Source organism: Elephantulus edwardii, unplaced genomic scaffold (assembly GCF_000299155.1).
Source record: "Elephantulus edwardii isolate Elephantulus edwardi_28Jun2011 unplaced genomic scaffold, EleEdw1.0 scaffold00113, whole genome shotgun sequence".
Lineage (NCBI taxonomy): Eukaryota > Metazoa > Chordata > Mammalia > Macroscelidea > Macroscelididae > Elephantulus > Elephantulus edwardii.
In genome coordinates, this window is record NW_006399863.1 from 10,866,187 (window position 1) to 10,889,308 (window position 23,122).

At 38.7% G+C, this 23,122-nt stretch overlaps 1 protein-coding gene and 1 pseudogene across 1 annotated transcript in view; one reads left to right on the plus strand and one right to left on the minus strand.

Annotated features, from left to right (window-relative positions):
* DOCK3 (dedicator of cytokinesis 3) overlaps positions 1–23,122 on the minus strand; it is a 310,047-nt gene that overhangs the window by 209,528 nt on the left and 77,397 nt on the right. Inside the window, exon 4 of the mRNA XM_006892272.1 lies at positions 583–731. Coding sequence (XP_006892334.1) covers positions 583–692 — 110 coding nt within the window. The 5' untranslated portion in view covers positions 693–731. The remainder of the gene's footprint in view (positions 1–582; positions 732–23,122) is intronic.
* LOC102869212 lies at positions 18,683–19,025 on the plus strand (annotated as a pseudogene).

The window sequence follows — 23,122 nt, forward strand, 5'->3', positions numbered from 1 at the left end:
GTTCTTCTCTTTGAAAAGTAAAATAAAAATCCTTTCATTGTTATACAATCCCTTCCCCCAATTTCACCCTTTTTTTGCTGACTCTCTTCTTTACCAATGAATGAGGAAGCCCTAAGCTAAGCGGACACATCTGAAGTATGGCTGTAGTAAAGAATATTGAATATACAGCGGAATTCCAGAATAATAAGACTGACTTGGAACAAGTACAACCAGCCAGAATGCTCCTCGGGAGCAAAGATGGCGAGATTTCTGTTCCGTTTCACATACTTGGGCCACATTCACAGGAGGGATAAGTTCCTAGAGAAGCATCTCATACTTAGTAGAGTGAGATCAAGAACCAAGGAATTTGAACAATAATAAATTTCAGAGGATAATCTGGTTGAACTCTTAAAATTTTCTAGAAGAGTGTTTCTGTGACTAGAACCAATGTCCTCTGTTAAATAGAAGAAACAACCACTCCTGATCACAGCTCAGAGGATAACACAGCATCGTCTTTTACACAATAAAGATGAGCTTCAACTCCATGAGGGCTGGGTGGTCATAAATGAAATGCAGAGATGCCCATACACTATTCATACTTACTCATTACCCCAGTCCAGGCGCACGGTGATATGGCGTTTAACTTCCCGCACCTGATCCTGAGTCAGGTGACCTGACAGTAGCTGCCTTCTCAGGTCAATAAGCTCATTCATCACATGGCGAAGTTTGTAGAAAAGATCTACTTTGTGTTTCTGTAAGAACATTTTGGGAGTTGGATGAAATGAAAAGGGAATGTGGAAAGAGAATGAAAAGAGAGAAAAGTAATTAAAACATGAAAAGTGCTTATTTGAACCTCTAAGAAAAAGCAATGTACAGAGGATTTTATTTCAAAATCTTAAAGTTCTTAGTTCCTAGTGCCTAAAAGTCTTTCTTTTTATTATTGATACTTCTTTATTTTCATGAAAGTTTAGATACTTTGGATTTCCATTCATTCACTGTTGCACACTTTCCTCCCTGCCCACTGCTCTGATCTAGTTTGCTTTTCTCTTTGAAAAATAAAACAAAATATTCATTGTTACACAATCCCCCCTCCCCTCCCCAGTCCACTCCACTATGAAGCTTTCATTCTGGACTCTTGTCTTCACAATAATATCTAATCATATATTCCTCCTAAACAGTTCTCTCCCTCATCTATTTCAATACAGTATACATTATTTGTTGTTGTTGTTAAGTGCCATCAAGTAGGCGACTCATAGCAACCCTAGGAACGAAAGCCCTAAAAGTCTGTATAACTTCCATCCTCTCTCCAGGTCCGTAGGGTTTCTGGAGGCAAGCTATTTCGGAAGTGGATGCCACTCCTGCTTCCAAGCTTGTTTTATTTGGGGAGCTCCACCAAACACTGTCCACCATGGGTAACCATTATCATAATTGACATATCAGTGTCACTGGTGGTCAGTTTCACAGAAACCACGAGTTATCTCTGTACAGCAAGTGGACAGACCAGGGCTATATGACCTAGAAGAATGCTTCACCAAAAACAATTAAAAAAACTGACCTGAGGACCATGGATTAAAGTCAACCACCTTTGGCTTGGCTGCATTACTTTCTGTTCACTAGGCCAAATGATCTGTCTCTATGCTGTTGTTGTTGTTAAGTGCTATCGAGTTGTAGGTGACTCACAGTGACCCTTTGAACGAAAAACCTGAACACTTGTATAACTTCCATCCTTTCTCCAGGTTCATAGGGTTTCTGGAGGCAAGCTATTTCAGAAGTGGATGCCACTCCTGCCTCCAAGCTTGTTTTAATCGGTACTCCACCAAAAACTGACCACCATGGGAAATCATTATGGCATTTGACACATCGGTGTCACAGTGTTTAGCACCACAGCAACTACGAGTTTCCTCTGTACAGCAAGTGGACAGACCAGGGCTATATGACCTATATTTACTCCTATTTAAAAACCCTTAGTAGGCAGGTTAGTGCTGGAGACCAGTTTGAAAGTCATCTACAGGAGCTGGTTCTACAGAGGCTGTTGGCTGGGATTGGTGAGCAATAGCATGGAATGTTGATTTGCTAAGGGAAGTGAGACAATGTGATAAAGCCTCCTATTTAAAAACCCTGTTTGGTAGGCAGTATGGTGCTGGAGACTAGTTTGAAAGTCATCTACAGGACCTGGTTTTAGAGAATCTCTTGGCTTGGACTGGTGAGCAGTAGGGTGAAATGTTGATTTACTAAGGGAAGTGAGGTGATGTAATAAGGCCTCCTATTTAAAAACTCATTGGGGCCCGAGGGCCTGGTTTAAATTGTTTTTTGCCAAACATTCTTCTAAGTGGTATAGCACTGGTCTCTGCATTGCTGTACAGGCATAACTCATAGCTGCTAAACACTGCAACACTGATGTGCCAAATGCTATAATGGTTACCCATGATATACAGTGTTTGGTGTAGCTCCCTGATAAAAACAAGCCTGGAAGCAGGAGTAGCATCCACTTCCAAAACAGCTTGCCTCCAGAAACTCTATGAACAGTGCTCAGGTCTTTCATTCATAGGGTTCCTATGAGTCGTCTACTACTCAAAGGCACTTAACAACAATAAATTATTTATCCCCTCTTAATTTTTCCCCAACCCCAATGTCAGACCCACTTTACAACAATGGCACTGTGCAGTATTTGTCCTTTTGTGACTGAGATATTTCACTCAACATAATGTGCTCCAGGGTCACCCATTTTATATAATATTTTATGAGTTCCTTGTTTTTTAATGCAGCATAGTATTCCATTGTGTGAATATATCACAGCTTTTCTATCCATTTCATTTTTTGATGGGCACTTGGATTGTTTCAAACACTTTGCTATTGTGAACAAAGCCTCACTAAATATGGGTGTGCATAAAAGTCTCTTCTTACGACACCTACCTGTCAAGCAATATGCCAGGTCTAGATAAAAAACATAGTATCACGTACATATCCACACTTTAACTCATTTTGAACTATTTATTTAATAGTAAATCAATGTTTCTAATCTGAACAGAAAGCTGCACAGGAGCTACATACTATTATTTTTCTGAAAGTAGTTATAAGGCAGGTAACAGCAGAGATATCAACCACCCTTCAGGGTCTCTGGCTTTCTCAGGAGAAATACTCAAGGTATAAGAGAAGAAGGGGAAAGAATTTGTCTATTTTGAAGGAAGTAAGGCTTCAGTATCAAGGTATAGTCTCTGGTATGAGATTCATTCCTGGTTTCAAGGCCTCATTAGGCTTCTTAATTAGCTTTCCTAAATGATGTGTGGCCATAATGCCTGAGATTTCTACCCTTTTCAGTTTAATAAAGTGTCACCTTTGTAAGAATTAAATAGAAATATCATAAAAGAACTTAATTATGGACATCATAGTGGTTTTAATTTTGCATATTAAAAATGTCATGAGAATATATGCTTTAGCAAAATGATGTACTTAAGAATACCAATTTAAGAACCAAATCCTGTCTACTCACAAGTGAATTTCTGATTTAAAAATATTTTTCTTTCTATTGTGCTGTTGTTGTGTGCTATTATGTTGCAACTGACTCACAGCTGACCCTCCAATGGGTTTTCAGAGACAGAAAATCCCATGGGAGCAGACTGCCTACCTTTCTCCCATGGAACCACTGTTGGATTTGAACAACATGTCTTTGGGACTGCAGCACAGATTTTTACCATTAGGCCATCAGAGCTTCTTACTTCTATTATTTGTTTTCATCTGCTTTTGTGTCAGAATCAATTCATAGCTGACCTTCAAGTGGGTTTTCAGAGGCAGCACACCACACAGGAGGCATAATTCTTGGGATGTAATCTATCTCTAAAGACTGTTTTTGAAGACTGATCAACCTGTACTACTGCAATAGTATGATTGTTTTCCTGGGTCTCTCACTGAAAGATGCAAGAATAAGCTTGATTCAAAAGAAACTTCATTATAAAGCAAGTTATAAGCCCATAAGCTTAAGGTAGCAGTCATCCTGTGATTAAAATGTTGAGAACATTAGTACTACTTAGAAATCATCTAAGTAGTAATGCAGCATGACTTTTAAAGTTTCATTTTTTAAAAATTAAAATTTTACCGTAAGTTTATAAAGAACTTGGATTTCCATTCATTGTTGCACATTTTCCCCCCTGTCCTTCCCACCCCACCCCCCGCCCTGGCCAGCTTGCTTTTTTCTTTGGGAAAAAAGTTCTTTCATTGCTATAATAGTCCCCCTCCCCCCAAGCCCCTTTACTATGCAGCTCTTATTCTGGACTCTTGTCATACCAATAATACTTAATCATATATTCCTTTTATACAGTTTCCCCCCTTGTCTGTTTCAATGCACATCATTTATCCCCTCTTTCTTAGTTTCATTTTAAGGAAAAAAGTATTTTTTACTGGAAGACTTTAGGAATCATGTACTCTAATTGCATCATTTTCAAATAGTAAGTTATTGTTTCTATAAGTTGATGAATGATGAATAAAAGTTAAACACCCTGATGCTACACAATGTTGTCAGAACTGAAAAATTTCTTGTTACTTCAATAAGCAACAAGGCCAAAGCAAATTATAGCATCTAGAAAATTGAGATAGGAAGACAGACAAAAAAGGCAATGTGGTATGTGTTTCTAGCATGTGTATTTCTTTGTTATCACTACAAAAGGACCATCTGTCTAAAAGAGAAAGTTCCACAGTAATGATTATTTTCTCCATCAAAACACATAATAATCCTTTGATACATACACAAATGTTCATTCACTCAAGTAACAAATGCTTATGGAGAACTTCCTTTGTGCCATTAATTTGTTCCTGCTTTTACGGTACTTCTATTTGAGAGAACACAGACAAACTAGACACGCAAAGAATTGTTGTTGTTGTTACTGCTGCTGTTGTTAGGTGTCATGGAGTCGAGTATGACTCTCAGTGGCGTTAGGAACAATAAACCTAAATCCTGTCCTATCATGTGCCATCCTCATCACCTTTGACACACTTGACCCACACGCTAATCACTGTGTCAATCCATGTCACTGGAGGTCTTTCTGTCACTGACCTTCCACCACAAGCATGATACCACTTTCTAAAGAATGGCCTCTCCTATCAACACACCCAAAGTATGAGAGATGAAGGTTCACCGTCTTTGCCTCCAAGGAGAAATCTGACGGCACTTTTTCCAAGACATATCTGTCTGGTCTTTTGGCAGTCCATGGGATATTTAGCTCCCATGCCAAAGGTCGTGTAACCCTGGTATGTCCACTGGCTGTACAGAGGTAACTCGTGGTTGCTGTGAAGCCAAACATTGTGACACTGATGAGTCAAATGCGAGAATGGTTACCCATGGTGGACAGTGTTTGGTGAAGCTCCCCAATTAAAACAAGCTTGGAAGTAGGAGTGGCATCCACTTAGCTTGCCTCTGGAAACCCTACAAATCTGGAGAGAAGACGAAAGTTATATAGGAGATGTCCAGGCCTTTCGTGCATAGGGTCACTATGAATTGCCTGTGAGTTGACGGCATGTCACACACACACGCACACACGCGCACACACACACCACACCACAACCAAAACTCAAATGCATTAACTCTTCTTCTGTAATTTTTATTTACTGTCCGGCTCTCAGATGAATACCAAATGATGGAAAAGACCATGGCTTAAATCAGGTGCACTTTAGTCTTCAAGTTGACATTACTGCTCTTCAGTATTTTGGAGAGGTCCCTAGAAGCAGACCTTCCCAGTGCAATAAATCTCCTGATCTCCTGACTGCTGGTACAAAGAGTGTTGATTGTTGATGCAAGCATGATAAAATAACTGACAATATCTATCATGATGTTGCCTATTGGCCCAGTGGTAAAGATCTTTGTTTTCTTGATGTTGAGATATAATCCATATTGAAGGCTAGAGTCCTTAATCTTTTGCAGCAAGAGGGCAAGAAACCTTAATGGCAGTAAAAAGTTTCAAGAAGAAATATCATAGCAAAGGGAAAATTAGTAGTTCAGGGTATGCTGGGACAAGGAAAGGTACTACTTTTAGACAGAATGATCAGAAAAAGACTTTTCTGGAAGTCAAACTATGAACACAGATAGGAGTGGAAGGAAACAACAACATCTGGGGAAACTGGGAAAAGCTAAGTACAAGGGGTCAAGACTGCAGAAAGGCCTGACTTAAGGTAGCAGCAGATGAAGAATGTTCATGACAACCAAAGAGGTCAGTGCACTTGAAGCAAAATGAACATGGAGAAAACTAGTGACAATGCATCTGGAGAAGCAAGAGAAATCACCCTAGGTAGAACCTTTGAAATTCAAGAGTTGGATTTTTATCCTAAGCAAGATAGAAAGCCACTGGAGTATTTGTACACAAAAAAACCGGCATAATATGGTAAGTGTTGAAAATACCACTCTAGTGTTTTATTGAGAATAAACCATGAGTAGGCAAAAAGGGAAGTATGAACTTGATTCTGGACACAATCTATTTCACCAATCCACCAGAAAACAGGTTGCTTGGATGAAGTTAAGAGTGATAAAAGTAAGAGCCTGGAGTACTGGCATGCTTTGAAGATAGAGAAGCCAGGATCTGCTAATGGATTATATATGAGATCTCAGTACAGTCAAGATACCTCTTAAATTTTTGGTTTGGAAGAAGGAAATAAAGTAAAATTCTGAATATACTATGCTTTAAATTGAGTCCAAAACTTACAAGGTGAGGAAGGTGAGAAATATCTAACAGGAATTCAAAAAGCAGCAGAGAAGTGTCATGCCAAGCAGCTGTCACAGAAGTAAAAGGAAAACATGGCTTTAATGAGAACTTTATCACATACACTGAAAGATTAAATAAAATATGCACTGAAAGCTGGCTACTAACTTTGGCACTGTGGTGACTATAACTTGTCAAAACTACAAGAACATTTCTGACAGAAAGTCTAGGGTTGGATTCAAGCAAAAATAGGAGGAGAGGAACTAGAGACACCCCAGAAGTCAACTCCACCTTTGTGAACATGCCATCTTGGATGTTTAACCCAGTAAAATGGGATGGCAAAACCAACCAATCATTTCAGAGGACTACTGTCCTGAATATTTATCTGCAACCAAATGAAAACTGCTAAGTGAAAACTGCCCGGCCAACCTCACTTCATAAAGAAAAGAGTGAAAGAGTATTTTTTGTTTGAAGCTAATAAGTTTTGGGTGCTCTATTACATAGGTCACTGAAGCAATTACACTGTATCTTTTCCTACTGGAAAATCTGTTACTGTCTCTAAATATATAACATTATACTTGCTTTACACTCACTGTAAAACAGTCACTAGGAAGGAAATAGATCACATAATCAGAAAGCAGGATTATTGTTACATCAGGCTGTTGTTGTTATGTGCCACTGAAGCATGTGAGACTCATAGTGACTTTATGTACAAAAGCCCTGAAATCTACTCTATCCTATGCCAACTTTACTGTCTCCGACATGCCTACCCTCACTACCCCAGTCACTGCATCAATCCATCTCATCAATGGTCTTTCTCTTTCTCCATCCCTCCACCCTTCCAAGCATGATATCCCTCTCCAAGGACTGGTCCCTCCTTGTAACATGCCCAAAGTATGTCAGACAAAGCCTCAAAATCCTTGCCTCCAAGAAGCAGCTTGGTTTCACCGTCTCCAGGATGAATCTGTTTGTTCTCCTGGCAGTCCATGGTATTTTCAACACCAGTATCACACAGCTCAAAGGCACCAATTCTCTATCACCCTAACTATTATCCAGCTCTCTGATGCATAGCAAGCAATTGTGAAAACTATGGCTTGGGTCAGGCGTACCTTCGTCTGCAGACTGACCTCGTTGCTCTTCAGTACTCTGGGAACATCCCTGACAACGGATTTTCCCAATGAAATTCATTTATTGATTTCCTAGCTGCTGGTACTAAGAGTATCAATTATGGATCCCAGTAAACTAAAGCTGTTAACAATCTCAATCTCTTCACCATCTATCAAAATGCTGCCAATCAGCCCAGTGGTGAGAATCTTTGTTTTCTTGATGTTGAGCTTCAAGCCATATTGATGGCTGCAGACCTTGACCTTTTGCAGCAAGTGCTTTAGGTCCATCAATGTGGTACCATATGTCTTTTTACAAGGCAAACTAATAACCTCTTAGACCAAAACCCCCAATACTAGAGGTTCCATTAACATTCTTCAAAATGGGTTTGTAAATAGAGAAAATCACTTACTACTCAATGTGAACAACCTAGTTGGCTAGCCAAGTACATATGCTTTCACCTTTAGGTAAGTTTTGTCTGATGCCATGGGACAAATAGCCCACTCAAGGAAACAATTATTTTCTTCTAAAAGTCTGTTTCTCAGTACATTAAAATAACAATATAGTTAAATCTGTGCTGCAGGTTTGTTCTCCTGCACTATCATTCCTTGTTTCTGCCACTGCAAAAAAAAAAAAGGAGGAAAATTACAAAGCAAAGACACAGAAAACAAGAGTAAAGGAGACAGGGAAAGTAGTGCAGGAATTTTTTAATATGATCATTCTAGTCATGAGCTTTGTAACTTCAACCAAAATTGCCAATGGGTTTATGCAAATGAGGAGTTCATGTACATGAAGGGGACTGGACAGCTTGCTAATAATGTAAGATGCATGTCACTCTTATAGTGGCAAGATCATGCAAATATGATGTACAGAATCTTAAAAAGAAAGATGAGTGTCATTTGCCATCCTTTTTTACATTTAAGAGTCAATCCCAGAGCATAGGGTGGACCAGACCACTGCAAAGAAGACAAGACTTGAGTGGAATGGGATCAGGGACTCCTACACTGGGAGTCTTCTAGACCCAGGAGATAAAACATGAAGAGCTATAATACTACATACAGACTGTGTAGGATGGATGGCAAGAAGATGGTAGCTGAGAAACCAGGAAATCAGAAGAAGGTACAATGGGTATGCTGATCAAAAGAGTAAGAAAGCAGAATATAAGCAGAAGACTTGCTCACAGGTGGGTTGCTTCCAGAGACTTATCAGGGTAGTTAAGAGTTTTATAACTTTTCCCTGAGCTGGGCAGAGGTCAAGCTGACCCAAAAGGGTTGAGGGGTCAAAAGAGGTGTTTGTAGGCCTGGCTGAAGAGCTGTATCCCACATCTTTCCTGATTTTGAACTGTAATCTGTTACTTCCCTAATTAAGTGTCAGAACTGTCTGGTCTTTGTGGCCATTTAAATAAATTTAAAATCCCAGCAGATGAGAGTAGAGTGCTGCAAGACAGACAGTTGGTATTAGAATTGTCAAATAACAGGGAGAGGAGGTATGCCCCACCTCTGCCTCTAGGAATCAGGCTTGGGCTGAATCGGCTGGTGATGTTCTCTCTCTCTTATGTAAAGAATAGCCCTTTTACAAAAAAAAAGTGCCTATGTTTACAGAGAGAGAGAAAAAAGGAGACAGGGAGCAGAGGAGGAGTGGGGAAGGGAACGAAGAAGGGGAAGAGGAGGAGGGGAGAAGAGAGGAAAGGGAGAAGAAAAAGAAGGGGTGAGAAGAACATTAGGGGGAAAAGGGGAGTGGGGAGAAGGAGAGAGTTTTTGACAGGGAGATAAACTTGAAGGCCCTCATAACATACTAGTCTCTCCATAGATCTACAATCTAATATTTGGCAAGAATGGTCAGACTGTTTGGACAGTATACTGAAGAGTCAGCAGAAAGCATCAATTAAAAATTATTAAGCCCTTTGATCCATATGCCAAGTAGAATTTGCCTGATCACTATGAAAGAATCATTTTGTTTTTTCAGAAGGAATTCTGAAGAAGACAGAGATTTAAGGATTTTGAAATTTGAGGATTTTAATTTAATGTTTTTATGAAACTTTTTATAACCCAATATGGAAAGAGGTTATTCTACAATGAAGTTTCTGAGGAGAGAAATTTTTATAAGTTATCTAAACTTAAGGTATTTCACATTGATTTTCAAATAGTACTTATTATTATTTCTTTCAAAATAATGTGGCTATGCTTTGTCTGTGAACCAATACAGAAATGTGTTCAGATTCCTTGGCACACATACCCACACCTCTACCTTGCAGAGGCCTAAATGCTTTTCTCATTTCATTTCAAAACTAAACACATCTTCTTGTACTTAATGATGGATTAAATACCATCATTATTTCTCTTCGATAATACAAAATTTTGCTGATGCGCTGTGGCTTTACTTTTTTCTGAAGTTTTTTGACACGGTAAACTGATCTAACAGTGAGTGATGGGCAACTGAGGCTCAAAGAAGATCGTTCTCCAGAAAACACAGCAAATCTCTCCCTAAAGACAGCCCTCCATTTGTCTCCTCTAGACCTTGTCTTAGATAGAAAGACTACTAAGAAAACAGCCCCAATTCCTCCCATAAAATAAAGAGAGAACCTCAAACTAATTGACCCCTTCTCAGATGTTAAAGAAAGGTGGAAAATGAATGGCTTGACCCAGAATAGAAGACTGTAAATCCAGAGGTGGGATGAAGAGAGGCAAGAGGGGAATGTAGGGAAGGTAGGATGGAAGATCAGGAAAAAGTACATTATCTCTGCAGAAAAGACCAAACATTGGAAGCACTAAGGATAGGAATGTACTTGTGTTTGCATGGATGGGTCTTGAGGGTATATGTGATGAGTAGAAGCAGAATTGGTAAAAAATATTTTAAAAGGCAGTGTAATCATCATATTATTCATTCCATTTCATTTTCCTAGGCAAGTTAAGTTTACTCTCAGCAGAGGTTAAAACAGAAGGTCAATAGAACAGAATTGAAGGTGTGAGTATACTATTAAAAACAAGGGAAATAGAGTAAAAGATTAACTAGTAAGACTCCAGAACTCTTTCCATGCTAAGTTCCCCAAAATTTGGGAGCTGGAGTAATACCTTCTTAAGGACAGCAGAGGATTGTTAACTTGGAAAAGTCAAACAAAAAAACCTAAATTCACTGCCACTGAACTGATTCTGACCCTGTAGAGTTAGAGTGACCCTGTAGGACAGAGCAGAACTGCCATATACGGATTTTCCATACTTACTGAAGGGAGCTCTTGGCCAAGTGGCAAAGAGCTTCACTGGCAACCCAAAGGTACCCAGTTTGAATCCTCTAGCTGCTCTATGGGAGAAAGATGGTGTAGGGTCAGCTATCAGTCAGTCTCAACTTAAGAGTACATACATACTGAATAAGATAAAAGACTGAATAAGAGAAAAGTTTTTCAGGATGGAATACACTTCAAGGAAAGAAAAATTCCACAAACAGGACCAACAGGTAACATTATAACAAATAAAGATTAAGTAATCAATAATTTAGTTTTATTTGGATCCATCATCAACAACCATAGAGGGAGCAGGAAAGTTAAAAAACAAATAAGCTGCTTGGGCACATCTTCTGTCAAGGATTTATTTTTTAGTTTTACTGTGATTTTAATTAAAGTCTACAAAAAGGTTGTGTTTTACTCATTCATTGTTGCACATTTTCCTCTTCTCTCTCCTCCTATTCACTTTGCACCTTCTGTTGTTGTTGTTATGTGCCGTCGAGTCGCCTGTGACTCATAGCGACCCTATGTACAACAGCCCTAAACTCCGCTCTGTCCTGTACCAATCACACTGTCTCCGACACTCCCATCCCAATTATCCCAGTCACTGAATCAATCCACCTCATAGAGGGCCTTCCTCTCCTGCGCCGTCCCTCCACCCTCCCAAGCATGATGTCCCTCTCTAAGGACCGGTCTCTCCTCACAACATGTCCATAGTATGTTAGACGGAGCCTCAGACTCCTTGCCTCCAAGGAGTCACCCGGTTTAACCCTTTCCAGGAAAAATCTGTTTGTTTTCCTAGCAGTCCATGGTATTCTCAATACTCTTCTCCAGCACCACAGCTCAAAGGCATCAATTCTCCTTCTATCCTCCTTGGTCATTGTCCAACTCTCTGATGCATAACAAGTGATTGTGAAGACCATGGCCTGTATCAGATGCACCGTAGTCTCCAGAGGGACACCATTGCTCTTCAGCACTTTGGAGAGGTCCATAACAGCAGACTTTCCCATGGCAATGCGCCTTTTAATTTCCTGGCTTCTGGTGCCAAGACTGTTGACTATGGAGCCAAGCAAACTAAAGCTGTGTACAATCTCAATCTCTTCACCATCCATCCTGATGCTGCCAATTGGTCCAGTGGTGAGAATCTTTGTCTTTTTGACATTGAGCCTCAATCCATATTGTAGGCTGTAGTCCTTGACACTCTGCAGCAGGCGCTTCAGTCCTCTTCAGTTTCAGCAAGCAGGGTTGTGTCATCTGCATAACGCAGATTGTTGATAAATCGTCCACCAATCTTGACCCCACATTTCTCCTCATAGAGCCCAGCCTCCCAGATAATCTGTTCAACAGAACACCTTCTGTTACAGATTGTTAACTGTCAAGCATACGATGCCGAATCATACATTCCTTTCAAGACAATCCTTCTCCTCATCTCTTCCAGTGCAGTGTTCATTATATATCCACTCTTTCCAGTTCTTCTTTGTAATAGGAGTGCTATGCAGTATGTGTACTTTGATTGAAATATTTCACTCAGCATAATGTCTCCAGACTCATCCATACTGTGTCATGTTTTACAAGTTCATTGGGTTTTTAATACTGTGTAATATTCCATTGTATGAATGTCCCACAGTTTTTCTATTCATTTGTTTCTTGATTGGCAGCTTGGCTGCTTCTATCTCTTTGCTACTGTGAGACCTCTTTAAAGTGCTAAAGGACAAAAACGTTACTTTAAAGACTAAGGTGCACTTGACCTAAGTCATGGTGTTCTTAATTGCTTTTTACGTATGTGAAAGTTGGACAATGAATAAGGAAGATAGAAAAAGAATTAATGTCTTTAGGGGGAGCTCTGGTGGCCTAGTGGCAAGAAGCTGCACTGCAATCCCAGAGGAACACGGTTCGAATCCACCAGATGCTCTGCCGGAGAAGGAGGCGCAATATCCTCCTGTACCAGTCAGATCTGATTTGACGGTACACGCACACAAAATAATAAAAAAAAATAAAATATTTAAAAAAAAGAAAAAGAATTAATGTCTTTAAATTGTAGTAATGGAGAATAATATTGAATATACTTTGCCCACATATACACACATACACAAATATATCTAGAAATACAGATATGTCTATATCTATATTTATATCTATATCTCTATATATATTTGTATATATAAACTAGACTTTATGGGCATGTATGCATAAGCACACATGTGCACATACACATCAGATTCAGTTTATCACTGGAATGCAAACACGGATTAAGATGTTTTAATTGTACAATTAATTTGTTACTGTTGTGTACTGCAGAATCAGAACTGACCCATAGCTGACCCTCCAGTGGGTGTTCAGAGGCAGTAATTGCAAGGGAGATTACCTATCCTTCTCCCATGGAGCAGCTGGTGGCCTTTGGGATTGAAGTGTACCTTCTCACCACTAGGCCAGCAGAGCTCCCTACAACTAATTTACCACATAAATAATTAAATGACAAGAAGCACATGATTATTTCAACAGTTACAATAAAGTATATTACATAGTGTGAAACACAATGTATATACAAATTCTGTATATAAGCCAATATAAAATATTTTTTAAAAACAATTAGTTGATAAAATTACGTATCTCTTTATAAGGAGAAAATTCAGGCGGAAAACTTCCTGAAGACTGAAAATAAAATGGAAATTTCCTTAATTTGCTAAAAGGTAAGTATTAAAAATTTTGAAGAAACATTCTATGTAAAAGAGAAATTATAGATACATTTCTTTTAAGACTAATACACATTAGTCTTAAGAGTACTTGAAAACCAATCCCAGGTTTGCTGAATTGTTAGGACTAATAGTATTCAGCAAATGCTTATTCTAATAGGTAAAATTTACTGTTGTTGTTATGTGTTGTCGAGTCGCTTGTGACTCACAGCGACCCTATGTACAACAGCCCTAAACTCTGCTCTGTCCTGTGCCAATTGCACTGTCTCTGACACACCCATTCCAATTACCCCAGTCATTGAATCAATCCACCTCATGGAGGGCCTTCCCCTCCTGTGCTGTCCCTCCACCCTACCAAGCATGATGTCCCTCTCCAAGGACCAGTCTACAACATGTCCAAAGTACGTTAGACGAACCTCAGAATCCTTGCCTCCAAGGAGCACCCCAGTTTAACCCTCTCCAGGCTGAATCAGTTTGTTTTCTTAGCAGTCCATGGTATACTCAATAGTCTTCTCCAGCACCACAGCTCAAAGGCATCAATTCTCCTTCTATCCTCCCTAGTCATTGTCCAACTCTCTGAAGCATAACAAGTGCTTGCAAAGACCATAGCCTGTATCAGACACACCTCAGTCTCCAGAGAGACACCACTGCTCTTCAGTACTTTGGAGAGGTCCCTAACAGCAATAAATAAAATTTATTACAGAGAAAAAAATACAAAGCAAAACCATGCAAGGGAAAGGCTTAAGGAAATATATATAAATTATAATAATTTTTACATAAATTAAAAACAGACAAAATCTTGGAAGAGTATATATTAAACATCATACATCGCAAATATATTTACGTGCCTATCGTGGTAGTGGTGAGGATACTGGAATAAGGTTATTAGGAAAATTATATAAATAAACAAGAGAGAGGTCTTGAATGGAATGATGACGAAAGTATGCCATGACCAGGAGAATGAAAAACCCAACTCTAACTGGAGGTACAAAAGGAGAGAGAAACAAAACAATTTGCTAAGTTATCAGTGTACAATGAGAGCCTGATATTGGCACTGGACTTACCAATATCATACACAGAAAGCCAAAATTCAAAAGTTACACACTGGGAGTAGACGCCAATAAATTAAACTGAATGTTCCACATTCAAATGAGTCTGATGTCTTGACATATGCATCACCACAATGTAAAAAAAGACTTCTCTCTGCCATATCCATGTCTCTTCTTCTTTTACAGAATGGAACATGTAAAAATCTCCATAGTCTCTCCTTATTCTAAACAACTGATTTCTACTACAGTATCTGGCTTTTAGCTCTTTATATCTTCCATCCACTTATATCTTATACCCACTGTATTTTCTGACTGACTCCTGACAAATCAGTTCTTTCCTGCCTCTGTCCTGGAACCTTGCCTATCAGCTGCAATGCCTACCCACTTCACTGGACCAATGACACATTCCAGGCTTACCAGCAAGAACACACCTTCAAATTGAAAGGGGCGGGGTCTGCCTAATGGGCCATATTTTCCCTTATAAAGTGTCTGGGTAGCTAATAATATTTGACTCTTTCATTGTCCTTTGTTTGGGGTTTCTATTATTTTTGAATCATTTTTTGGCTGACATATTTATTTTTTCTTTAAACAATTTCAAACTAGTTCCTAAAATGTAGGCTGCATTCTATTTTTAAGGTAACTCTAAGTGTGCTATGAACAATTCATATTGCTTTTGTAATTAACTTCCAAACTTATTTCCTTATTTCAAGGGTCCTTGAAAGTTGAATCTCATTTTTTGCCTTATTTAACTTCCTCCTAGAAGGTCAGATCTAGCATTTAAATTACATGACTCAAAAAAACCACTTACTGGTATTCCCTAGAGTTACTGACTTAGCTGGTGGAAAGAATTCCTTCTCAAGTTTTATTTTTAATTCTCAGCACATACCTCTTATGGGACTTGGAACTCTTCATCAGAATTTGTTAAGTTTAGGGCAGCTTTACATCACAGCTTAAGGGGGCAAGGGCAGAGTGTCATAGTTTCCCTTTGGTTCAAAGTCGAAAATACCTTGCAACTAGGAATTTGTAGGATGAAATGATATGAAATGCCATGAAACAATCAGATTTTCCTAAACCATTGCTATTGGTCAAGAAACAAATTACACATTTTGAATTATGTCCTCATTTTAATGACAGAACCTATCTACTGCATCTCGGGGAAAAAAGTCATGTTATGATTTCTCCACACAAAGCAAATTCAATTCATCAGCAAAAGCATTTTCAAATACAAAAGAGAATAAACAAAAGTCTACTTTGGAATTATACCCAGTTAAGCTATTTCAAGGCTCAATTCCAAGGAAATGGTGTATGAAAAGGAGTGGTACTGCAAATGTCCTTAATTTCTGGAAAAAGAAAATAGCCTTTTCTTCTTGCATTAAGAGCTATTGTCAAAGACTAGCAGAACAGTGACTAATACCCAAACGTGTCATCACTGTACTCTATAATTAACAATGAATCAACTTAAACCCAACTTCTTAGCTCCCTCAGATATCTGGTAAGAGAAATAAAAGTTCAAGAGATATATTCAAGGGAGGCACTGGAATTTTGGTATTCTACTTTACAGATGCCTTAACAATCCATGAACACAGAATCTCTCTACATCTACTTAGATAATCTTTAATTTCTTTTAGTAATGGTTTATGGTTTTCATTGTATAAATCTTGGTTTCATTTACTCAGAGGAATGCCATTATTTTAGATTTTATTGTAAATGGAACTATTTTTTAAATTTCTTTTTAATACTGCTTGTTGGTGCCAAATAAAAATGCTGCTGATTTTTGTGTTGACCTTCTGTCCTGGCAGTTTGCTGAATCTTATTAGCTCCAATAGATATCTTGTGGATTCACTGGGGTCATCCACCAAAAGAGATAATTTTACTTCTTCCTTCCCAATTTGGATGTCTATCATTATTATGGAACCTAATAGTTCTGGCTAGAATATTCATTCATTAATAGTATCAAATCTCTCTCTCTTGCTTTCACTGCTGTGCAGTTGAAACACACTCTTAAATGGCATTGTCTCCTAACCCCCAACCAAGTTTTTCAATGCTATATATTACACTGGAGAGATCATCTATCTTTTTCCTGCGCAGTGACTGGTAGATCTGAAGTAATACTGAACAGCAGTGATGAAAACAGATCTATCCTTATCTTGTTCCTAACCTTAAGAACAACACTCTTAGTCTTTATCAACTGTTAGCTTTGGTGTTTCATTAATGTCCTTTATCAACTTGAGGGATTATCCTTGTATTGTTATCTAGTTCAGTAACATTACCATGAAAACTGCTTAATTTTGTCAAAGGGAGTTTCTGCAACAATTCAGACAATATTAATTTAAATGAACTGCAAAGGGCTTCAAACATCCAAAGCAATCTTCAAAAAGAAGAACAGAGTAGGAAGATATATTTCTCTATACAAAAACATGCTAAAAATGAAAGGCATCAAAACAGACTTCACAGACTAATAACCTAGCATAAGGATAGACATACAGAACAGAATTACGTGGTACTGGGATATACATGTTTTCAAATGCAAAAGGATATATTTACTCCTTATTAGTGTCATCAAGTCAACTATGAATCACAGTGATTCTATCTTTGCCCTAACCTGTGTCATACTAACAATCTCTGCCATGCTGGAATCCACTGTCACAGGCACTGATGAGCCTCCTTGAAGCTCATCTTCTCTTGTATTGACCTATTTATCACAACATGATATTATCATGTAGGGAAAGGTTACTCCCATATCTCACATTAAATACTGAACTAACTCAAAACGGACCGACAACCTAAAACTACAAAATTCTTAGAACATAAGGATAATGGTTCTGAATTTAATCTTCAACAACAGATTCTCAGATTTGGTATAAAAACATAAGCAACAAAAGACAAAATAGACAAATGGGATATGACTAAAACGTTAAAATTTGTACATCAAAGAACTTTAAAGACAACTTAGATACTGGGAGAAAATTTGCAGGACAATAACTTGGGAGCTCTGGCTGCTTAGTGGAAAGGAACTGATTACTCTACCAACTGAAGGCATACCATTCAAAATCATCAGAGAGGCGGGCAACCTCTTCTCAAGTGAGTGATTTACAGCCTCAGAAAACCTGATGGAGGGTAACCTAAGAGTTGGTTCTGATTCAATGGCACACAAGAACAATATAACAGGTAAGGGCTTAATATCTAGAATATATAAAGAATTCCTACAACAAACTGGAATTCTTGGACACTCTTGGTGATACTGCAAAACTGTACAACTACTATGTAAAGGTTTTGTAGTTCTTTAGGAAGTTAAACACAGAAGTTCCATACAAAGCAGGAATTTTACTCCTACATATATACTGAAAAGATGTAAAAGTAGCAATGCAAACAGACACTTATATACTAATGCTCACTTCAGTCCTATTTACAATAACTTAAAGGTGGAAATACAAATGTATTATCAACAAATACATGGATGAACATATTCTGTTCAAATACATACAAAGGAAAATTACTCATCTGTAAAAAGGAAACGAGGGCTTGATACATACTACAACATGGATGAACCTTACAAAATTATCATGCAGTGTTTCTTTTCTTGATAAATAAGTTCTTTAACTCAACATGTGTATGACAGATTCTCCTATAATGCTGGTACTACAGATGGGGGGGGACCATTCTTATAATTCTTATTGAGAAAGAAAATTAGGTTCCTTTATCTACATGTTTAAAGGGCTAGGACTATGTTGGGGCATCTCAAGGTAAAACATAATTTCTGTAAGTGCTCAAATATTTGAATAATGAATAAAAGACACAAGAAAGAAAAGTTGGCCCTAAACACTGAGCCGCCACCGAGGACTCAGCTGCCTCCACCTCGAGATCCCTCGCTTCTTAACGCTCCATCCCCCCTGCCTTCCTTCTCCCACCACCGCCTTCTGCAAGCCATTTCCACCAAGGAAAAGAAATTGTATCGGTATGTCCGCTATCCAGAACCTCCACCCTTTAGACTCCTTTGCTGATGCAAGGAAGGGTGATGACCTGCTTCCTGCTGGGACTGAGGATTATATCCATATAAGAATTCAAGAGAGAAATGGCAAGAAGATCCTTACAACTGTCCAAGGGATCGCTGATGATTACGATAAAAAGAAACTAGCGAAGGCGTTTAAGAAGAAGTTTGCCTGCAATGATACTGTAATTGAGCATCCAGAATATGGAGAAGTAATTCATTTACAGGGTTAACCAGCACAAGAATATATGCCAGTTCCTCGTAGAGACTGGACTGGCTAAGGATGCCCAGCTGAAGGTTCATGGGTTTTAAGTGCTGTGACTCACTGAAGCTTAAGTGAGGATTTCACTGCAATGAATAGATGTCCCTGCTGTCCCTTGTCACAAGTTTAAAACTTCACAGCTTGTATAATGTAATCATTTGGGGTCCACTTTTAACTTGGACACTAGCTAACACTTTCATGCAATAAACTGAAAAGAGCCATTGGGGAAAAAAAAGGAAAGAAAAACTTTATTAATAATCTACAGATAAGATCTTAATTCAATAAAAACCTTCACACAGATTTTCTGAGAGGTGAGTTAATAAAAATAAAGAAAAAATTTAAGCTCCATCAAAATGAAACCAATCCTACCCAATGTGTTTGAGTGGAGTTTGATTCCTGGCAACCCTCTAGTTGTTTCTCAAAGCCATGAATCTTTACAGGAAGAGATTGCCTCATACTTACTCAGTGAATTCAAAACCATGGACTTTGCAGCTAGCAACCAACACAGAACACACCTCACCACCATCACCAGACTACAAAATCCAGGAAAGCAGCAATTGTGTCCTACTTAATTTATTATCTCCAGGATCTATCATAAATCTTCATGTATAAAAAAATTAATAAAAGTAATAAATTTTTTCTAATAGAAGAATAAGCAAAAGTTCACATAGCCTTCACATAGGAGGAAAATTACAGAGAAAAGAGCAAGGAAACAAATACTACAAAAATCAAGATAATTACAATAGGCCATTATAATAGAAAGAGGCTGGTATCTTCCAAAGTACTGACAATGTTTTATGCCATGTATGTTGTTGTATATTATATATTACAGAGTCTAAACCAACCCATAGCTAAGCCTCTGGCGGATTTTCAAAGGGAATTAATCACACAGGAGGGGACTGCCCATTCTTCATCCACAGAGTGGCTGGTGGCCTCGAACCAAGTGCCTTCGGGATTGCAGAGCAACATCTTGCCACTAGACCCCCAGAGCTCCCATGTACAGAACCACAACACACACACACACACACACACACACACACACACACACACAGAGGAATGCAGCCTTCAATACAGATTATATCTCAATGTCAAAAAGATGCGTCCGATTCAGACCATAGTCTTTCCAATCACTTGCATCTGAAAGGGGGACCATGAATAAGGATGACAGAAGAAATGCCTTTGAGCTGTAGTGCTGGCGAAGAGCACTGAACATCCCAAGGATGTGCAACAGGAAAAACAACTATGTTTTGGAGAGGGTACAGCTGGAGTGCTCTTTGGAAGCTAGAATGATGAGGCTTCAGCACACATACTTTGGGCATGTTGCTAGGAGGTGCTATTCCTTGGAGAAGTTCACGATGTTAGGAAGGGTGAAGAGTCAGTAAAGGAGAGGAAGACCCTCAACCAGGTGGACTGACGTGGTGACTACTGCGATGGGCTTATGTATATCAGGAAGTGTGAGGATGGCGCAGGATAGAACAGGGTGCAGATATTTTGTTCACAGGTCACTAAGTCACACTCAACTCAATGGCACCTAACAACACAAACACATGCATATATGCAATTTATATATTTTCTAGGATATATTTTAAAATCTTAAAAGAAAAAAATTCTTTAGTCTTAAAGCTCATAAAAATCTAACAGGTGATCTGTTACGTTTAAGACAGCATTCTAGAAGATAATGAAATAAAAATAAACTAAAAGGATATGGTTAACCAGGACAAAGAGATAAGTATCAGTCTTAACAACATTAGAGAAGAGACAGAATGTACTCTTGCTTATGTTAACCAACTCTCCTTGCCAGGCAAAAGGTATTTTAGTCTCTATATTTACGATAAGAAGCCTGGCGGTATACTAATTAAGAGCTCACCTGCTAATCAAATGGTTGGGAATTTGAGCCATCAGTCAGTCACTCTGTGAGAGAAGTATGTGGCGGTCTGCTTCCAGACAGCCTTGGAAAAACCATAGGGCCATTGTACACTGTCCTACTGGAACATTATGAGTCAGAATTTGACTCAATGGCACTGGGCTTGGTATACAGTACATTTAGGATTAAGTTAACAATAAAGATAAATTACTTGGAAGGCTGACTGGATTATAAAAAAGGATATCAAGTGACAGGATTTTTACAGACAATAATTAAAATTTATTTTATTATCTCAAAATAGAATTTTAACTATTTACCAATAGTTAAAATAAATTCTACTATCTCAAAAAGGAATAAATTATCAGAATCCTACTTTTCATATGAAGGAAATAATATCTAACAAACAAAATCTGCTACAGATTAGAAGCTGTCAACTCTGGACAAGAAAAACCAAATAAATCAAACCCAAACTGGAAACTTAATGAAGGCAGGCAGATTCTGAAAGAGAGTCAAAATGTTGCATAGATGACTAGGTACCTCCCTCCCTTTTCATGAGTTCTGATCTCTAAGCTCACCTGGAGTTATGACAGCTCCTAAATCTCTAAGAAAAAGCTTGCCTTTTTTTCCAGATGAAACAAGCAGGGCAAGATGTCTGGCAATCAGGACACCAGTAAGAAGAAGAAACACTGAACTCAAGGAGAGATCCTGACAAGTGTCTGAAGTCTGAAGCCAGTGGTTAAACGTGGGCCAGATCTCTGGCTGATCTTTGAACCATGAATGAAAAGGCAAGGTGACAGTATGGAATTGAGATCTAATTCACCGCCAGCTAAAGGCTGAATTGCACAGAACTGCTTAGAATTTAAGTCTAAGCAAACTGACTACTAAAACAAACATCAACACTCCTAAGAACTATAAATAACATTGCATAAAAATCACGAGATCCAGGATACAATCTAAAATTACTCAGTATCTGAAGAATAGAGAAAATATCACACGGTTCTGAAGGAAACCAACAGATGACAATCTAATTATGAGCAAAACTTGGAATTTTGAAAGACCTAACATAATCATACTATAAAGAGGAAAAAAAATATGATTTTATAAATAACAAAATAGGTGGCTTCCAGAAAGATGGCAGACTACTGCTATAGCAGCCCAAATCCTCTACAACAAAGATGCAAGAAAACAAAGATAACAGACCCAGCAAGTGGAAAACTGAGTTTCAAAGGAAATGACAAAGCAGATCAAACACTGGGGGAAAATTACAGAGACAAATGGACCAGTGAATTTTGAATGGATGTGAAATGCAGTCCTTTGGAACATTAGCAAAGGGTTTTCTGATTGCTGCAAGAATCTGACAATAAGAAAGGTACAACTTCCTCTTGTTCCCCATACTCTCCAAGTGGTCTGAGGACAGATTATGTCCAGTGTCAACCTACCGAGCAGCCAACAGTACTCCCTGGACTCTAACTACTGTTCCACTTGATATGAGGCAAGTACCTCTGTGGAAATGGTGTCAAGAGCACACAACCCTATATTTAGAATTATGTTTTCTCTGATTTCTAGCTCGGAGCTATGTGCTACCATTAGGAGGACTAAGCTTAGTCTGCAGCCACCTGAGACTGACAATATCACCATCTCTAATCAGGACTCCTATCCATCTAATGGAGTATCCCTACGGATTTGGTGCAGGGTGCATGTCACATTCATACTTGGAGATGTGTATTCCCTGCTTCTTATGGTCAGCAGAGTATACCACCTTTGACCATCTCTAGATTGTCAGTGACTATCATTAACAGGGCGTTCTTGCAGGTCAAGCACCAGGTATACATCATCCCCACATTTAGAGAAGCACAAGTAGGGCCAAGGAAGAGTGCCATCTCTGAACTGGTGCCCAGACTATATTCTAGCTCCCGGTCTAGCAGAAGCTATCTCTAATAGGACATCCTTGTGGATCTGGCACTGGGTGCATGTATCCCCAATCTGTAGACACATGTGCTCTCAACTTAGCAGTGCCAGTTAAGTCCCATCCTTGTATCCAGCTCCTGGACACTGTCTCACATGAGACATCTTCCTCCACCTGCCTCAGCATTGGCAAGAACCTCAATTAGGTGCTTCCCCAGGTTTCTGGTATTTTTTTCTTTGTTTGCATTCCATTCTTTCTTTCTCTCCTCTCCCTGCCCTCAATTTTGATATTTGGTTCTTTCTGTAGCCACTGTTGCCTTTGGTTTTCTTTTTTTGCTTCACTTGGCAAGAGATAACAAAAGTATCTACTCTGCCCAG